Source organism: Poecile atricapillus, chromosome 6, assembly GCF_030490865.1.
Source record: "Poecile atricapillus isolate bPoeAtr1 chromosome 6, bPoeAtr1.hap1, whole genome shotgun sequence".
NCBI lineage: Eukaryota > Metazoa > Chordata > Aves > Passeriformes > Paridae > Poecile > Poecile atricapillus.
Window position 1 is genome coordinate 24,799,680 of NC_081254.1, and position 19,113 is coordinate 24,818,792.

At 57.4% G+C, this 19,113-nt stretch overlaps 1 protein-coding gene across 3 annotated transcripts in view; it reads left to right on the forward strand.

The window, feature by feature from the left end:
- The window catches only part of LDB1 (LIM domain binding 1), a 25,745-nt gene extending 6,734 nt beyond the window's left edge, over positions 1-19,011 (forward strand). The window contains exons 2-11 of one of the 3 annotated variants that reach the window (XM_058841262.1): positions 12,977-13,079; positions 13,681-13,725; positions 13,948-14,023; positions 14,257-14,359; positions 14,563-14,735; positions 14,972-15,094; positions 15,272-15,355; positions 15,650-15,773; positions 16,215-16,357; positions 16,730-19,011. In XM_058841262.1, coding sequence (XP_058697245.1) covers positions 12,977-13,079; positions 13,681-13,725; positions 13,948-14,023; positions 14,257-14,359; positions 14,563-14,735; positions 14,972-15,094; positions 15,272-15,355; positions 15,650-15,773; positions 16,215-16,357; positions 16,730-16,960 — 1,205 coding nt within the window. In that variant the 3' untranslated portion in view covers positions 16,961-19,011. Of the gene's footprint in view, positions 1-12,976; positions 13,080-13,680; positions 13,726-13,947; positions 14,024-14,256; positions 14,360-14,562; positions 14,736-14,971; positions 15,095-15,271; positions 15,356-15,649; positions 15,774-16,214; positions 16,364-16,729 lie in introns of all 3 variants that reach the window. The other 2 variants (XM_058841261.1, XM_058841260.1) reach the window with 2 other exon arrangements.
- The last annotated feature ends 102 nt before the right edge of the window (positions 19,012-19,113 follow it).

A 19,113-nucleotide genomic window follows, 5' to 3' on the forward strand; every position in this document is an offset into this window, starting at 1 on the left:
TGCAGCAATGCTGCATGTCACCCCCTCCCTGCTGTGGGTTCCCAGGCCAGGAAAGGGGCTGTAAAACGAACCATTCTTGTAACATGAGAGAATGCACCTGGAGGCTCTGGAGGAGCCTTAAAACCCTGCGGCTCTGGAAGCCTGGCTCTGGGTTTCTGCAGAGGAACTGGGGCTCACTGCCGTGGGTGGCCGTGCTAGGGCTGAGCTCTTGCAGGATGTGCACTGCGATGTCTCAGGGACAGCACAGGAATGCTGGGGGGCATTTCTCTGGTACTGGTGCCATGGGGAAACCCCCTTCTAGCAGGACCTGCCAAAGGTTGCTTGTGGACTGCACCTTCCCCTTGGAGCCTGTGGGCAGCCCATTCAGTATTGATGAGGCTGACCCACCACACCAGAACAAGGGTGTGAGGGTGGACACCCCATATGAACCTCAGGCACTCTGGGGTCCTGCATCCCACTGTAGCCTTTCTCCATGTCGTCTTATTTTGGAGGGGATGGGCACCAATGCGTGCATTTGGTTGCTGTTTGTCCGCTGCTCACATACGCAGATTGATTTCTCTGTCCTGTGCAGGATGCTCAAGATGTGACCCTGTAACTTCTCATCCTGCTCTGGCAGCCTTTCCCCAGCCCCTAGGCTTTCTTTCTGCCTCTAGGTGTCTGGAAGTGGTTCTGGTTTTGAAGGGTTAATCCCAGGAGCCCCCAGGATCTGCTGCCTGCCTGGCATGACTCACCATGTAGTTTCCAGCCTCCCCCAAACCTTCTCTGGAGAGATGGAGCTCTGGTTTCTCCAGCCAAAAATGGGGGCCCCTCCTGCCCCAGAACTCCCTTTTTATCTGGTCATGCATAGCTCTAGTGGGGAGAGAAGCCTCTCCTTGAGAAACAGGGAAACAAAGCATATTTCTGTTTGAAGGATGGTAGGATTTGAGGAGTTGGCTGTTATGTTCTGGAAAGGGGGGCTCCAGGATGCATGCTGTGCTGCACTGCTTCAGGCTGCATCTGCATGTGTGTGACTGTGCCCAGGTCTGGCTGCTACTTGGACAAGTCCATGAGGTTTGGAAGTGCCAGGCCAGTCCGTCTCCTGGTGCAGGCTGTGCTGTTTGCAGAGCTAGCAGATTTTTATTATTTTTTATGTAAGCATGTGTCCGCGTCCCTGCTCTATGCCTGCGCTTGCCAGGGCCCCAGCCGGGTGTCAGTGTGAGCATGCCCTGCCTCCTGCCCTGCTTGCCTGGGTTCCCTCACGCACACTCTGTGGGCACAGCAAGCTGTGACCACAGGGATCAGAGAGACCAGGGCATCCCCTGGCTACCGTGGGGATCCCGGTATCCTCACCGGGCTCTTCCCATCCGTTTGTCTGGGATGTATCCCTGTGCTCGCTCCTGCTCCCGAGCTGCTGCCAGTTCCCTGGGCTGAGACCTGTACCGAGTGTTGGATCAGGGCTAGACTTTACGGAGGCAAGGCAGGCATGGGGCCCTTGCTAGGGGGAGAGTGGAAGCTGCGATCTAGAGGATGGAGTGCCCTACCACAAAAACTGGGTAGTCCTTGGCTCCCTTCACAGTGTGGGTATGAGCAGATCGTGAGGAAGGGGCTCTCCCACACCATTGCTGCCACACACGCTTCCCAGCTGCATCCCAGCCCTTCTGCTCTCCATCCAGCATCTATTTAATTATTAACTCGGCTATAACCATAAACAGCTGGGGCTGCTGCAGCCACGTGGACCAGTCCAGCGCTGTCGTCAGAGCTGAGCAGGGACACGTGAACAGTCCCTGAGGGCTGCTGAGCCCCGGGATAAATTGCTCCAGGCATGCTTGCTGTGGATGTACTGGGCTGGGCCATGGGGCCTGGGGATGAATGGGGACTGCTCTCTGATCCCCTGGCCATGGCACTGGTGTCTCTAATATAGGGAATGATCCTTTTTTCACTATTTTGCAGTAAAAGTGTAGTGTGTTGAGTGCTGGTGGGTGGTTGTGCCTCGTGCATCTTTGTGCCTTGGAGTGGGAATGGGGTGCAGGTGGACTGTATTTAATGGCCTATCTTGGCCAGGAGGGCTGTGCCATCCTGTAGCTGAAACCAGCGTTGCAGCCAGCACTTTTTATCCTAATGATGGTGGGTGTCAGCTGCAGCCCCATTTCACCCAGTGCCACAAGATTTGGGCTGGCAGGAGGACAGGCGGTGAAGGGGCAGCATGCTGGGGCACTCACAGCATCCCTGTGTCCAGTTACCAAGGCACTGACAGCATGGGTAGCTCCAGCTGCATGTGTCTTTCACAGAGTAGGGTGTCACAGAGGTTTTTAGCTTTACAGTGTTTTTCCTCTCTGTAAACCTGGGAGTTTTGGTCTATGTAGCCATGTGCCTGTGGAAAATGATACTGCATGATAGCCTGCAAGAGGAAGGGGAAATCATGATGCGATGTGGAGCAGGATAGGGTTGGAACCTCACTCAGCTGATGGGTGTGGGGGACAGGAGTGAGGGGATGCTGCCTGTCCCTCTTCAGTGATGGTCCCAGACAGCAACATGGTTGGGGAGCAGGGGGCTACTGCCAGTCCTCAGGGAGCAGGGCTTTGGGGGTGCACAAGCACAGAGGGGAGGACACTCCCAAAACCTCATTGATGAGGTTTTGCACCCACCATATCTGCTCTGATGGCCGGGGGGAAGCAAGTGTGCTTGCAGGACCCAACTGGTTGTTCCTGCATTACCCCAAGGCTTGGGGAGGGGATGAGGTGCGGGCCTGGCCCTGCAAGCAGGGGGATGTGGGAGGGTGTGCGTGCCCCAGGCATGGGTGCACACCCAGCCGGAGCTGTGCCGGGAGGCGTTTGGGAAGGCGTGCAAGTGCATGCCAGCCCATCGGTGTGAACACCAGCCCATGGGTGTAGGGTGAGCTGTACCAGCACGGGTGGGGTGTGTGTGTGTGTGTGTATGTGTGCGTGCGTGTATGTGCACTGAGCCCATGGGCTCGCCGGCTGGGCTGGCAGCAGAGGTCTATGCCAGTCTCACTTGCCAGGGCAGGAGCAGAAGCTGCAAGGGGCAGAAGGGGAATGGGAAAAAATGGATTTTTTTTTTTTTTTTTGTAAGGGAAATTTTCATAATGGAAATTCTTGTAAAATCTCCGAACTGGAAGAGGTTGCAGCTTTATCAAGGAAAGGATACCTTGGGGGTATGATGGCAATTGCAAACTGGAACATTTTATTTTTCTTCCCCTTCCCAAACAAACCAGTTGTATTTTTCTTTTCTCCGAAACCGGGCAAAAGGGAAACAAGTTTCAAAAAGAAAAAAAAAAAAAACCCTGAAAAAACTTCAGACACCCCGAAACCGAGCTAGGGAAAAGGTCTATTTTTATTCAAACTTTCGCAGTAGGGAAAGAATCCTTGCCCCAGCTGGTGCCGAGCTCCTCAGCGGGACGCGCGGCTCCCGCATCCCCATCCCGGGGAGTGCCTGTACCGGCGCCGGGCGGGTGTGGGTGGGCAGCTCTCCGGGGACCCCCTTTCGGGCGTCACCCCTGGCCCGTGGGCCCCCGGGCGGCGCGGGGCGGGGGAGCCGGTGCGGGGGGAGCGGGCCCCGCCGCCGCCGCAGCCATTGTGGTCCCGGCCGCGGCGCAGACAAAGGAAGCGCCCCCGCCCCGCCCCGCGCCCCGCCCGCCCCGCCCCGCGGCGGCCCCGCGCCGCCCGCCCGCCGCCGCCGCGCCGCCGCCGGACCCCCGCCCGCCGCCGCGCCGTGAGTCACCCCGCCCCCCCGCGCCCCCCTTCCCCCCGCGGAAGTTTCCCGGTCCCCCCCACCTCGGTGGCGGCCCCGCTCGGGCGGCGGAGGTGAGGGCCGGGGTCCCGCCTGCGCCGCCCCCGCGTCTGCGAAGTTGTGCGCGGCCGCACCGCGCCGCCGCTCCCCACCGGGCCCCCGTACGGCCCGGGGTCCCCGCGGCAGCCCCCTGCCCGCCCTCTGCTCCCCCGGCCCGGCTCTCCCTGTCCCCAGCTCCCCTTTCCCTCCTCGGCTCCCCTCTCCATCCTTACCCAGTTCTCCTGTTCCTCATCCCTACCCAGCTGCTCAGTGCATCCTTGGCCCCTCAGCTCGCTCCCTCCCCTTCAGCTCCCATGTCTGTCCTCCCCCTCCCTGCCTGTGATGTTTCTTCCCTCCCCTGGCTCCCCTTTCTTTCCACCACGTATTGGCTTTTGGAGCGGCACCCCCAGCCTGGTGGGGTGCTGCCGGCAGACCCCATGCCCTGCTGTGCCCTGCTCCATCCCAGCCCACAGCTCCCTTTGTTCTTCTCCGGGTTCCTTCCCCTGCCGAAGCCCCTTGACAGCTGCCCCACGCCCTCCTGGTCCCCCTGTGTGCACTGTCATGGGGTTTATGGGGCCAGTGCACAGCTCTGGAGTCTGCTCACCCTCCGTTCCTCACTGCTTGTTGCAACTTCATCCTTGCTCGCAGCTCAAAGGGTCCTGCCAGTCTCCCACGGGTGCCTCAAAGGGAATAAAAGGTCCAGGGGGTGCAAACACATGAGGTCTACACGTCTTTCAGAAGCTGCCTTGCCGGGTGTCCAGGCTTAGGGGGCCACGGGCACAGGGGGCTCATCCTCCTTGGCAGACAAAGCGGTGGCTTTACCTGGGCCAGCCAGAAGTAGGGACCGAGCTGAGGGTGATCACAGCATCCTCAGGAGTGGGGAAGACTCAGCAGGTCCAGTTTAGGAGTCAGCATGCATGCCAGAGCTGTGGAGGGGTGTCTTAGCTAGGTGGGTGTTTTCCTGGAGCCCCTTTGGCAGAGCCTGCTGTAGTAGGCTGCCCTGATCTCGGGTGGCTGGCCTAGTAGTCCCTGCCAGCCTGCTGCTTGGGATGGGTGATCAGCACTACGGGGGCTCCGTTGGCTCGGGCAGCCCCCAGTCCCATCACTGCAGCCTTAGCTGGCAGAAGCCAGGCACCATGGCAGGAACCTGCTGAGCAACTGCCATCCCTAGCCAAAGCCATTGCCGCAGCAGGAGCCAAAACTGGAGGTGTCAACCACTCCCAGGGTGAGGTGTGAGCAAAGGGTTCCAAGGCTGTGGGGTCTATCAGGGAGTCACCTTCTGGGGACTCGCAGTGTGCTCTTACCTCACACTGCAAACCATCACCTGCTTGCTTCTCACCAGGAGGGTCTGAGCCTGCTCGAGGCTGGGCCAGGCAGGTGTGAGAGCAAACACCTCGTCCCCGAGTCTTCCCAGTTGCTCTCCACATGCTTTCAATAGCACCTTGTCTGAGTAGTGATTCCAGTGCTGGTCAGGTACCAGCTCTTACTGCTTCTGTGTCTGGGTAAATATCAGTGTTCCTGTTCCTTTAAATATTTAAAGCCTTAAGTTTTGGAGTGTTCTCATTGTGGGGGAATTATGGTTTTCACTGAAGTAGAACTGGATGTGGTCTTTCCACTCCTGATGCTGTCGAAAGCCCAGGTTTGTGATCTGAGCATCCCTTAAAGACTGAGTAGTGCTGAGCAGAATGACACATAAGTTGTGTTGCTTCAGAGAGGAAAACTTGTGATCCAAGGGGGACAGGCTGGTGCTGGAAGGTTTGGTGACACAAAGGTTTTGCTGTCATTTGGTGACTTTTCCCCTCACCAGGAGCAGGTTACAATCCATGTAAAATAGGGAAAGGGTAGTAAAAAGTCACAGAAGTTCAGCTGAAGCAAAGGTGCCTCAGGCTGGGGACCTGGAGCCTCTTTCAGCTTCTTCTCAGAGAGCAGTGATAGCTGGCAGCCCTGAGCTTGCCCAGCCCCTCAGGATGTAGGAGCAGAGGGTATGGACCAGTCCAGCTCCAAGACTCCTTCTCTGTTCCATGGCTGGAAGGATGGCAGCAGTTCTTGGCCCAGAGTGGTCTCTCTCATCATGCCTTCTTTCATTTGCTTGCAGTTCTGCACTGGTGTGATCTTGACATCTGCATTAAGAATATGAACCTAAAGTCCTGTGTGGTGGCAGAGCAGGATAGCACTTCTCCTGGCCTTCTCCCTTGGAAACTGCCTGTCCTCTGAGTGATCTGGGGACAGAGTGCTCCTGCTGTTGTTTGCTCCGTGTGTGTGTGTGTTGGTGGGTTGTGATGCTTGCTACAGTGAGATTTGCTGCCCCGTGGGTTGCTGTTGTTTCGTGTGGAACTGCAATCAGGGATGCTGGGGCAGGAGGGTTTCCCTGGGGCTGGGTTCCTCATGCCTTCAGGAGTATCAGGCAGGTGTGCTTGACCATACCCTTTCCTTTTGCTTCCTGGGGTTTTGGCCCATCCTGCACTGGTTGTCCAAAGGCCTGACAGCGGCAGCAGCACGTGCTGCCAGTGCAGCGGTGCGATTCTAGCAACCACTGCATTCGCCCTGTCCCCAGTGCTGCCGGCACTGTCCCTCGTTCAGCCACTCGCACGTTGTCTCTCAACCAAGAACTGAGGAGAGAGAAGTTCTGCCTGAGCAGAGGGCAGAGGCTTGTCCTGGCAGCTCGATGAAGCAATGGAGGTGCTTTGTAAGCCGCACCGAGTAGGTCCCCGCCATGCTCGCACTGTCCCTCCTCTCTGTGGGCATCTGTGAACGGTGCATACCTTGTGGCAGGTGCTGCACGCCAGCCATGGTTTGCCCCCGGGCGCATGCTGCCCCTGCCAGGCCAGCTGGATGCCCGCGGCGGGAGTTATCCAGCTTTCTTCCCCCCTCCGGAGCGGGCGTCTGGCCGGCTGCCAGAGCTGCGGGGCTCCACCTAGGAGGCAACATGGAGCAAGGCGGCCGGCGGCGGGGCCGCTGTCTCCGGAGACTACGCGTCCCAGCGTGCAGCTCTCAGGCGCTGCTGGCAGCGGCAGGGAGCGAGGGGAGCGTTGCATCCCGGGATCGCAAATCTCCATGCGCCACGTGGGGGCTGACAGCCTCCTGCGCTCCGAGGCAGCAGCGCTGGGGGTCCTGCCGGCCTGGGGGATCGCTGTGGATCCCCCTCTCGAAGTGTAAGGACAGACCTCAGTCTCTTGCTGCCACTTCCCTGCACTGTGGCTGTCTGCTCCAGCTCTCCCGGGCAGATCTTGTTCCTGTGCAGGGCTGCCCTGAGCAACGACCCTACAATTTCTTGCGGAGCTGTGTAGTTTTGCTCCATGTGCATGGCAGGCAAGCAGCCGTGAGCAGGGATGTTGTCTTCACGTTCTGCAGGGCCATCGGCATGGTTAGCTATAACTGAATTTTTTTGTGTTGCCGCAGAGCCTAGAAAACCTTTGATGATGAAAATCCTAGTTTGTCAGGAGGCTTTTATTCTAGGTATGCTGACAGGGTTTTCTTTTCTAGCCCCATGGTTCCTAGACATTGTTCGTTTGTTTGCCAGTGCTGCACGGATGCAGGCTGCAGGAGGGATGTGAGCCTGGTCGCTGCAGGGTGGCAGGGCCCCAGGGTGAATGGGTCTGGGAAAGAGAGAAAGTGTCTGAAAATGTGAAAGGTGCATTCCTGAGGCTGAAACCGACAGTGTTTGATTATGGATCATCTTTGAGACAGTGAACTGAAAGGAGTAATTAGGGACAGTGGGATATTTCCCTGAGAGTTGCAGGAAATGACTGCCTCATGGTAAGTTGATAGTAGTGGAGCTGAAACTGGGTTATCTGTGGGATTGCATCTGGGGCTTGCAGCCTTGGACGTGATTCAATTTTCTGGCTGTTTTGCAATTGGCAGGGTGTGCTTTTCTCCCTTTTTCCCTCCTGGAGAATTCCCCGTCTAGATGTCTGAATCATCTGAGGAACAAAATGGGAAAGGGGAGACTCCTGCTTCCCTAGGTACTGCAGGGCAGTGCAGTTCCCTGGGGCTCTAGCCAAATGTCCAGCTCCAGAGGATGCCTTCCTGGGAGACCCTGGACCCTGGCAGAGGTGGGGCTATGGGGCTATGCTGAGCCCTGACCTGCAAATCCACATCCCACCCAAGTTCTCCTCGCCTGGTGCTTTCAGATAGCACTGCTTTGCAGCCTACATCAAGATTTGCACTTTGTAATAATTAGCCGTGGGTAATTATCCCTTCTCTGGCTGTCCCCCTAAATTTGTGATCCCGATCTGCAGAGAAAAGCACCCTTGAGTTCAGATGCTTTGTGTGCTGCTGTGAGGGACTTTTGCACTAGTATTGCAGGATGTGACCTGGGGCTGGGACACCATGCACAGCCACGTGGTGTGGTGTGGGCAGAGAGGCAGCTTGTGGTCTGGATAAGGTTTGTGGATGGCTTGGATGTTCAGCTTGAGAAAAGTGAGAGAGTAATCTATGCATGCAGCCGGGCAGGCGGCAGTGTGGGTTTTGCCTTCGGATGGGTCAGGGCTGGGCAGTGTCCTGGCTGGGGTCTGCCTCTGGATGCCACTGAGTCCATGGCACGTGGTCTCCTCCAAAAGTGGTATCTCCTCTTTCCTGGAGAGCCCACCCCCGTGGAAGCTTCAACTTCCTCAGTTCTGTGTTTCTAAAGCAAATGGGATTTCTGCAAGTTGATATTGTCACTGATAATGTCTCAGACCATGTCTTGGTGGGTTCCCCCTGAGTTCCTGTGGGCTTAACAACAGCATTGGAGTTTGCAACTGGTCTTCCTCAATCCCCTCTATTCCAAAGAAAAGGAGAAGGTGAAGGCATGCTTGTGGGGGCAGACCATGGACTGCTCCATGTGCCTCTGCCTGTCCCAGTCGCTCTGAATGCTCTGTTTGCCTCCCAGTCCTGCCAACTTCCCGGACACCCGGCACTATCACTGGGCAAAACCACGTGAATTATTTGAGACGCTGCCCTGCACCCAGTCCCAGATAGCACCCTCATGCCAGCGGGACTGGCCTGGGAAGATGTATTTCTTCCTGCTACTAGGACTCCCACACCCCATCGAGGCAGCCCTGCGAAACAATGCCGCTATTTACACTTTAAAGCCTCGTTAGGCAGCCAGGAAGCAGGCACGGGGCATGCCGGGAAGCACCGGCTGCCTGTAGCGAAGGCTGGCCTCTCTTCTTCCCGGGCTGCTGGGAGGAGCAGCGCGCTCCCCGGCTGAGCTGTAACCCTGCGGCCCCTTTCAAGCCCCGCTTCTTCATTTTTTTTATCATTTATGTTTTTAGCCTTGTTGGTGAGCTTTGCTGCCTTGCACAGAGAGTGCCCTGGCTGCCCAGACAGGGGTGGCTCCTGTCTGGTAGGGGGGCACCAATTCCTGCCAGCGGCCACAGGTATAGGAGGAACAAGATGTTGATGCTGCTTTGCCTTTGTCCTCAGCAGTTCTTTGCTCTTTGATGGTGAGCTGAAGTTCTGGGAGTTCAGACAGGGGCTTTTCTCTCTGCTTTCCATGTTCCCTGCCCAGGCAGGCAGCTCCATGGTGCTGGTTTCAGTTCACAGTACCCTGCTGTCTCCTGGCTGTGTGGCATCCACCATGCTTTTGGTGCCTTGGGAAATCTGATGTCCCTCAGCTTTGTGAGCTTGGCTAGGATGTGAATGATTCCTGCTCCAGCAAACCCACTGGATGGTGCTTCCCCACAGAGGAAGAGCTTTCCCCATAGGGCTGATAGTTGGCAAGCAAGGACAGCAGAGGAGAAGGCATGTGGAGGCTTGGGCAGTGCTGGGCTGTACACGAGTCATGGGCAGAGCACCTGCCTTCTGTTCCCTGGGCGGCCGCCCACCTGGAGCTGTTTACTTGCCCACGATTTTTGGACCTGGCCTGAGCTGAGGATGCTGAGCTGTGGGATGCCTTCACGGGGTCCCCTTCTCCCGCACCCTCCATACTGAGGAGGATTCATGGAGCCGCCCACCTGGCCACAAGCACTGCGCTGTTTGCCCAGGCCTGCCTGGGCTGGTAGTTCACCAGCTGCAGCGTCAGCCTGATTTTTTCCCTTGCTGGATGTTTCTGTGTCGCTGGGCCAGCACCGTAAGCAGCCACAGGAAGCATCTCTGTTGCCTCATGTTCCACAGGGGCATTGCATGCTCAGCCACCAAGCAGCATACCTGTTTGCTCCAAACCTGCCTGGATCACCAAGCCTGCCCAGATCTTGTGCTCAAGGCAGGAGGCAGGGCAGGGGCATGCAGAAACACCAAAGAGGGCCAGGCTCTGGGCTTGACTTGGGAAGGGCCACATCCTGCATGTCTGTGTCGCTGCACCTGGCTGGACAGGGCTTGCAGGCAGCTGGGGCAGTGTGAAGGAAAGATGTGGTGATGGAGGGATGTCCCAGACCAGGCAGCATGACCTGTGTGTGAGTAAAAGCTGGTGTTCCTGCTGCTGTAAAGTAATTGTGTTATATCATGTAATGTGTGTAGTGTGTCTACGGTGAATGTAGAATTTGGACAGCTTGTATCAAATCCTGAGGTGTTGTTAGTGTTACTTCAAACCACTGAATCCAATGACATGTTTTAGGCTTCATTAAAAATAATACTTGGTCAGGATGCCAGTCTTGCTGAGGTCTCATAACAGACTCCTCTCCATTCTTGATCCTGACATAGGTCACTCAGTGAAGCTCCAAAAGCAGGGTGTGTCCATATTAACCTGCTCGGAAAGGCCCAGGATGGAAATGGAGGCTTGAGTAGAAGTGATTGCCCAGCTCATCTGTTGTCCCACCTCCAGCAGCAGTGAGCTAGGGAAGAGCATGAGAAGCACAATGGATGGAGAGTTACGTGTCTCCCTGGTCTCACCACCGCAGGAGACCTTCCTGCACCCTGAGAAACAAGATGGGGACTGAGGAAAGCAAGAAGCCTTGGGAATTTAGTCCTCCCATGTCTCATCCATGAATAAAAACAAAGAATTGAAGGATGAGACCTGCTGGGTCTGATTTTTTTTTTACCCCTCAGGACATGATGACCAGAAACAAGAAGTGCTCCAGCCAATGAATGCCAGTGCTGCCTAATGAATCAGTTTGTTTTCAACAGAAGTTTGGGAGTCTGGGGAAGTTTGCTATGCATTGAACATGCTTCAGTGTCAGGCTGTATAACAACAGAATGGAGGAAATAGAAATGCTGTGTTTTAGTACAGTTTGGGCTGAATTACTAAGTCTGTTGTGGGTGAAGCAGAAAGCAAAAAAACTCCTCTCCAGCAGAAACTGACCAGCGCTGATCTCCCTACTAAAAAATTTCTTTATCTATTAAAACATCCAGTAAGAGCAAGTGGCTGACATTATTAGCAGCCATATGAGAAATTGTGCCATGTCCCACTTATCCTCACTGCAGGTGGGCAGGAGTGGGAACAGTGAGCCACGGCTGAGTGGCTGGGCTGGCTCCAGCTGCACAGGAATGGTAGATCTTGGTGGGTGCTGGAGAGAGGCTGGGTTCAGCTGCTGTGGGGAAATATGGTAAAAAGGCCCTAAGAAAATCAAGAAGTAAAACACATATTTCCCTGTTCCTAGTTGGATTTAATGCTTGGGAAGCGACCCCCTGTATTTTTGACCAGCCCTTGCTCAGCAGCGTGTGCAGTCTCTGTGACTGCTGACTTGGGGTCCCAGATGGCTCGGCAGGGGTGAAGGTGACGCCTTGGTTATTCACCTCTGTTGGCTAATGAGCTCTTTGTTGCAACAAGCTGGACATCTTGGGTCCCTGTCTGGAGGCAATGCTTTCCTTGACTCCGGTGGTTTTTGCTCCTCTTCTGTACCCATTCCAGTCGAGCTGCTACTCCGATCCTGTCCCTGCACCCTTCTGCCCAGCCTGGCTGTGGAGTGAAGCCCAGAGGGGCAGTGGTGCGTCTGGCGCCCTTGGGACGCTTCCCTCCGCTGCTGGGTTTGCTTTCTGCAGTACCGGGTGGCAATCCCGGCAGCTCGTGGGCGTCGGGAAGCGCCCGTCCCAGGGCTGTGTGCGGGCGGGGGCCGATGGGGATGCCGCCTCGGCCCCGGCTGCAGCCATAGCCCTGCACGGCCGGCTCCGGGGCCCCTGCCTGCGGCGGGACGGGGAGAGACGTGTCTGTGCGCGGCAGGGCCGGCCGAGCCGGTGGAGCCGGAGCTGCCTGGCAGCTCGCCCGCTGCTGCGCCCCATCCAGGTCAGCCCATCTGCCCGCCTGCCTGCCGGGAGGGAGCCGCGTGCCTCAGCAGCATCCTGGCGCAGCGTGCCGGGTCCTGCCAGCCGCGGGGCGTGCCGGGGCTCCCGCGGGGCTCGGGAGCGGTGCTGGCAGCCACTGTTCCCGGGAACCTGCCCTCGTGGTGGGAGCGGGCTGGTGAGTGTGGGAGCCTGGCTACCCCCAAGGAGCCTGGATAGGGCTGGCTCTGCCCTGCATACCTAATGTCTCCTGTTGGCAGGTCTGGGGACCCCCAGGTTGCTTTCAGGATGTGTGCTGGTTTCACACATGATGTGCTCTGTTGCAGACCCCACCTCACCCCATGCCCCTCTATATGTTCCTTGTCCTTTGCCCTGGTGCTTTGGTGGGCGGTGAGGTTTTGGGGTGGTTTGATCACAGCTGGGGGCTGCTGTGTGGGATCTCTGTCTGTCTGGATCCGGGTGGCCGCTGGCCTGCCCGAGCGGCAGATGGTGGCTGCCTGGGGACCCGCCATCCATCCCTCCGGGTGATTATTCACCCGTCACCATGACGATAGAAAGGTCAGCGAAAAGATCCTGTGTGATTCCCAGGTCGGTCAGTGGGATTAGGAGCAGTGCAGGAGGGAGGGTTAGGGCCCAGCCAGCCCCTCTTCAGGCTCACCAGCTGGACTGTACCCCTCGGGCACATCCCCAGAGCCCAGCCAGCTGAGAACTGACAAACTTTGGGTACCAGTGAAAAACCCTTGGGATAGGGTTGGGCCCCTCTGGCTGCTGATCCTGAGAGCTCAGCCTTGACCCTGTGAGTTCCATCCTGCACAGGGGAGATGTGGAGCTCTGTGTGGGATGAAGGGAGTAGGCTGACATCAGGGGGGAAGCAGAGGAGGGATGAGGCTGTGCTGTTGGAGGTTTGATTGGTCCTGCATCCTTCTTCCTCCTCCTCTTTCCTCCTCCTTCCTCCTCCTCCTTCCTCCTCCTTCCTCCTCCTCCTCCTCCCAGCAGCAGCAGCAGCAGGGTGTCTCTCCTTGCAGAGTGTCCCCGACTGACCTGTGTCCCCCCCTCTCTCTCTCTCTCTCTCCAGGCTGTTCCTCTAAGTCATTCAAGCTGTACTCGCCAAAGGAGCCCCCGAACGGCAACGCCTTCCCCCCCTTCCACCCAGGCACCATGCTGGATCGAGATGTGGGGTGAGCTGGGGACCAGGGAGGGATCTGCAATGTCGATGACACTCTGCAGTTTGCACCCCAGGGTCTCTGTGTTAGGCTTCCAGGCAGCAAACAGAGACTGCAGAGCATGGAGTTCAGTTAGCACAAGAGCAAAGAGGGAATTGGAGCAGGCATAGGTGATAGTGGGTTGAGAATGAGTGATATTTGGAATGAAGGAAGCCTCCAGGTCCTGAGCTCTGTCAGGCCAAGCCCTTTGCCTGGCCAAGCCCCTGAAATGACAGCGAGCCCTCACAGCTCCTGCCAAAGCAGCCCCTTCTTCAACATGTGTCTTGCCTGGCAACTTGCCAGTCACTGCTGCAGAGGAGCTGGGTATGTCCCCAAGGAGCAGTTGGCTAGGTCCTAGGGGTGGAGTAGCCAATGATGTGGGATCAGAGCCCAGTTTTGGGCTACAGGTCACCCCATGGGGCTGTCAGATATTGGCAGCCAGAGTACAGTCTGCACTGTGGGAAGGGTCTCACCTCCAATGTGCCTGACTGCCTGCTGTAGCCAGGGAAGGAGGAGCTGTGGTGAGCAGGGACATCCCTGCTAGCGCTGATGTGCCTGCATCTCTTTCCACTGCTAGACCTACTCCTATGTACCCACCGACGTACCTGGAGCCTGGAATCGGGTAAGCATAGGGGGCTGGTGTGGACCCTGCTTGTGGGGAGCTCGTGCCTGTGGTGGGGGTACCTCAGCAGGGCCAGCATGCTGGCTGGCTGGGGCTTGTGGGAGGATTGCTCAGACCCTGCCAGCCCTGGAGGGTCTGTATGTGTTCCCCCTGTGGGCTCAGGACCCCTCCACACCCAGTGGCTGCCTTCCCCTCTGATGGTTTGCTATGCTCTCTGGGCAGGAGGCACACGCCGTACGGGAACCAGACCGACTACAGGATATTTGAGCTCAACAAGCGGCTGCAGAACTGGACAGAGGTAGGCAGCTGGGAGGGTGAGGGTTGGCCAGGGCACTGTTTTGGCAGTGTGGGCCCCCACTGCCTTCTCCCACACATGGCCATGGGACAGGGCTTATCACCGCCATCTCTCAGCACTCGGCTCGGAGCGCAGTCCTCCGTGGGTTGAGCATGGGTTGAGCACTGTGCCTGGAACCCTGTGTCTGTCTGTCTGCCTCTCCTCTCCATAACTTAGCATCTTTCTGTCATCCCCAGGAATGTGATAATCTGTGGTGGGATGCCTTCACCACAGAGTTCTTTGAGGATGACGCCATGTTAACAATCACTTTCTGCTTGGAGGATGGACCAAAGAGATACAGTGAGTACCAGCTTGAGCCCTCCTTCCTATGGGCATTGCCCCCCAGCAGGAGACAGTTGTGTGCTCAGGGGCATGTGGGTAGGGTGTCAGAGCTCAGCTGTTTCCAGCCAGAAAGTATGGGGGAACCCTCTTCATGTACATTCCAAGGAACATCTGGATGAGCTGGGTTTACTGACCTTATTTTCCTCCTCCTCCTGCTGCAGCGATTGGCCGGACTTTGATTCCCCGTTACTTCCGCAGCATCTTTGAAGGGGGAGCCACAGAGCTCTACTATGTGCTCAAGCACCCCAAGGAGTCCTTCCACAACAATTTCGTCTCGCTGGACTGTGACCAGTGCACTATGGTCACCCAGCATGGCAAGCCCATGTTCACCCAGGTACTGCCTGCACCTGCAGCTTCTGCTGCCCCTCCTGCTTTGGTTTTTTGTGCTGCCTTGGTGGCTACAGTCCCACGAAGCTGTGCATTTTGGGCTCATATGGCTTCTGCTGAGACTCCCAAGAGGCAGAGGCAAGCCACTATGAGTGTTCTAGTGTGCAGCAGTGGGTTCCCAGGGGATCTTGGCTGGGGGAAGCTGGGGCAGCCTGTGCCTGACCCTGTGCCCTGCCTGCCCAGGTATGTGTGGAGGGGCGGCTCTACCTGGAGTTCATGTTTGATGACATGATGAGGATAAAGACGTGGCATTTCAGCATCCGCCAGCATCGAGAACTTATTCCCCGCAGCATCCTTGCCATGCATGTGAGTACAGCTCCAGGAGCTCCCCTGGGGGCGAATGACACCGGGCTGCTGAGCTCCTCAGGCTGCTCTGCAGGTTGGGATACCTCAACCCAGTCCCATATTGCAGGCTGGGGCACGGGAGGGCTGTTCCCAGCCTGGATGGGATGCAGCTGAGCCTTCTGTCCTTCTCACTCCTAGGCACAGGATCCCCAAATGCTGGACCAGTTATCCAAGAACATCACACGCTGTGGGCTCTCAAACTCCACACTCAACTACCTCCGAGTAAGTGTGCAAGAAGAGGTGGGTTGCAGCTCTGCCATGTCTTGTGCTGTCAGCTGCCTGATGTCTGGCTGTTCTGGAGTGTGGGTAGGCTGCAAGGCTGGCTTTGCAGAAGGGATCATGCAGAGGGGCTGTAGAGAGCTGTGGGGCAGTGGATCCCACAAGCTCACAGTGTGGCTTGGGTCACTGCAGCACAGACACCTGCCTGTAGAGGTGTTAGGGTTAGGGTTATGGGGTCTCCTTTTTGCTGGGCTCAGAGTATTGCACTCTAACCCAGCATTTGTCTGCTCTCTGCAGCTCTGTGTAATCCTAGAACCAATGCAGGAGCTCATGTCGCGGCACAAGACCTACAGCCTCAGTCCCCGGGACTGCCTCAAGACTTGCCTCTTCCAGAAGTGGCAGCGGATGGTTGCTCCGCCTGGTGAGTCTCACACTGCCTGCTGTGCTGCCTGGGGGTCTCTGGGACTGCCTGCTCAGGCCCTGCCCTTGGTGCAGGCTTCTCTCAGCCCCAGAGCTGTTCTTGGCCTCGTTTCATGAGGCTGGGGTTGATGAACCAGGCATTTGGCTTCTTTCTATGATGGTCTGCCTTCCCAGTGGGGCAGAGCAGGGCTGCAGGCAATCAGTGCTCCCTGCCTGGGAGCTGCCAGCTGCTTGTGGAAAGCAAAGCAGAGATGGAAATGTTCCTGCCCTTTCGCTTGTCCTGTGGTCTGGGAGGACAGCAGAGCTGTGGAGGTCAGGAGGGTGGTGATACAGCCTGGAGGGGGAGCATGGTCCTTGAAGAAGTACGGTTTGCATAAAAGGGCCTGGGGGCAGCAGCTTCCTCTTGTTGGGACTGACCATGTGTGTCTCCATCCTCCACCAGCCGAGCCAGCACGGCAGCAGCCCAGCAAGCGTCGGAAAAGGAAGATGTCAGGGGGCAGCACCATGAGCTCCGGTGGGGGAAACACCAACAACAGCAACAGCAAGAAGAAGAGCCCAGCCAGCACCTTTGCCCTGTCCAGTCAGGTACCTGTAAGCATCCCGTTTCCATTCTCTCTTCCTCCTCAGGGCTGGAGGGTAGGGTTCTCTGCCCCTGTCCCTGGGAGCTGCTAGGGGGAGACCCCCAGGGACTGCCTGTCTGAGCCACCACAGTTCTTCCCATATGATGGGGAAAAGGAGGAGGGGGTGTCCCAGCTACCTTCCCTGAGTCCCTTTGCTCTCCTGCAAGGGAGCGAGGATGTGTTTGCCTCACTCAGTGCCCAAGCTTGGGTTCTGCAATGGAGATGAGGAAGTCGCCCTACAGCTGGGGAAAGGGGCTGTGCTGATGAGAGGGGGGGGGGTCTAGCAGCCCAGGCTCCCCCCACCTCGATTATGTTTCGGGACCGTCTCCCCTTTCAGGATGTGATGGTGGTAGGCGAGCCCACGCTGATGGGGGGGGAGTTTGGGGACGAGGACGAGCGGCTCATCACCCGGCTGGAGAACACGCAGTTTGACGCCGCCAACGGCATCGATGACGAGGACAGCTTCAACAACTCGCCGGCGCTGGGGGCCAACAGCCCCTGGAACAGCAAACCGCCCTCCAGCCAGGAGAGCAAGTCAGAGAACCCCACGTCACAGGCGTCGCAGTAACGGCCCTCCCGCCGCCCCGTGGACTCAGTCCCAACCAATCTACCTGTACATTTTCAACGGAGAGTGACTGGGAAGCGGCGAGGTACCGGGGGCGGATCAGCACCACATGGATGATGGGGTGCACGGCCCGGGGTGCACACCAGGCAGGCAGCCCCCAGCCGTCACCCCCGCCGCCTCCCCGCACCCCCACGCCTGCCTCCCTGACGGACCCCAGGGCAGGGGTGGGTTTCCGGGGCCGTAGCTTCATTATTCCCCCTTCGCTCTTCTTTTCTGCTTCTTGCCCAGAGATCTTCTCATCCCTGTCCCAACACGCCCAACCCCTCCTAGCTGAGTGAGGGGGAATTAGTGGGGAGGTGTTGGCAGCGGCTGGCATTACCACATGCCATGTGTTGGGTCTGGAACAGCGCAGAGACCCTCCTCCTCCCTGGGCCCTGTGGCTGGTGTTTGCTGAGCAGCCACTTGCAGTGGGGTTGCACATCCCTAGTCCAACATGGGGCTGGTTGGGAGGGGCAGTGATGGAAAGCCTTCCCTGTGCCTCGGGCTCTTCCAGCCAGGGTCAGATCCTTCAGTGCTGGGATGGTGTTGAGGGTAGGGCCCCATCTCATTTTCCCACTCTCCTGCACCTTTCCCTTCCCCTCGCTCCCCAGAGCGAGAGCGCAGCACAGCCATGGGGGGACTCTTGTATATAGGAAGTGTGTGGTGGGGGGCTGGGGGGGCACGGAGGACCTGCGGCTCTGCCGGAGCAGCCGGTGCCCTTGTTCCCTGCCTGCAGCCCCTCTGTTTCCCTCCACCCTGTGTGAATCTGCCTGGGGCCCCTTTGCAACCCCCGGCTCCTGGTACCTCCTACTTTTGTCTTTTTTTAAGAAAAAAAAAATAATATTATTAAATTGTAAGTTTAAAAAAAAAGAAAGAAAAAAAAAATGGGAAAATACCCCCTCAGCCCCCTTGCCCATTCCCCCACTCCTGTCCTGAGCCCTTTCACTCTGTCCTGACTTTTGTACAGGCTTCTTCTCTTGGAAGTCTCGTTTTATATCCAGTTCAGAGAGCTTCAAACCAAGGAGAGACTTTGCAGACTTCCTTTCTAATCCCTCCAGAGGCTGGGGGGGGGCCAGCCCCCCGCCTCCCTTCTCAATGTAAATCTTGTGTGCTGTTGTCCCCGCTCCCCCCCTCGGGTTCGTGTACCTCGTGCTTGTACATTTCCGCGCTGTAGACAGTGTGTACGATACTGTTCTTTCAATGTGTTATCACTAGAGCAGGTGCCTCCATTGATGTTAGGGGAAACGATGAGAAAAATAATAATTTTTGGGGTTTTTTTTTGGTTTAAAAAAAAGAAAAAGAGAAAAAAAATAATCCCTTCCAAGGCTTTTTCCAAGGAGAAGATGGGAGGTGCCGCGGGAGGGTGTTTGTGCTAATTAAGCAGTTCACCCCAGCAGCCTTGGAGTGGGGTTTTGGGGGAAGATGGGAGTCCAGGCTGCCCGTGGGAACCCCCTGGCATGCCCCGTGGTGGGGCTGCAGCAAGTGCTGCTGTGGGGGGGACTGCCCTAGTGGGGGTATACGTGTGTGTGTAAGAGTGTGTGTGCGAGAGGTTTGTGTGTCTGTCTGCGTGCGTAAGGGAGCCTGGGGCAGGCGGAGCAGCTCTGAAGTTTGGGAGAGTGAGGGGTGCACTCCATTCTCTCCGTCAGACACCCCCCCAGTTCCCTGCTGGGGGTCCCACAGTCCTGCTGCCCCGTGGGGCTGGCAGGTGTCACTGAGGGCCTGCCTGTGCCCGGGGGCTCTGGCTGCTGCAGGGGTGCTACTAGCACCCTGTGCCTTGCCCACACGTGGGTGAGACTGCAGGAGGTGCACCCTGTGTGTCCTCTCCTTCTGCTGTCCCTGTGGTTGGGCTGGGAGACAGAGCCTTGAGTCAGCCCTGGTGTGATCTCAAGCTGAAGATCCCTGGAGAGATGCCTGTGTTGGCTCCTGGGCCCCTCCATGGGCAGGCTGGAGGTGGAGGGCTCGGCCCCTCAGACCCCCAGGCATGGGGGTCCCCACAGCCCCTCTGCACGTGGGGGTGGGATCCCAGAGTGGGAGCCTGGTGTGGCAGGGCAGGGAGGGGGGGGCTCTGTGTCACAATTAAGGTACGATTTTCCACGCCATGCCGTACGGCTGCTGTG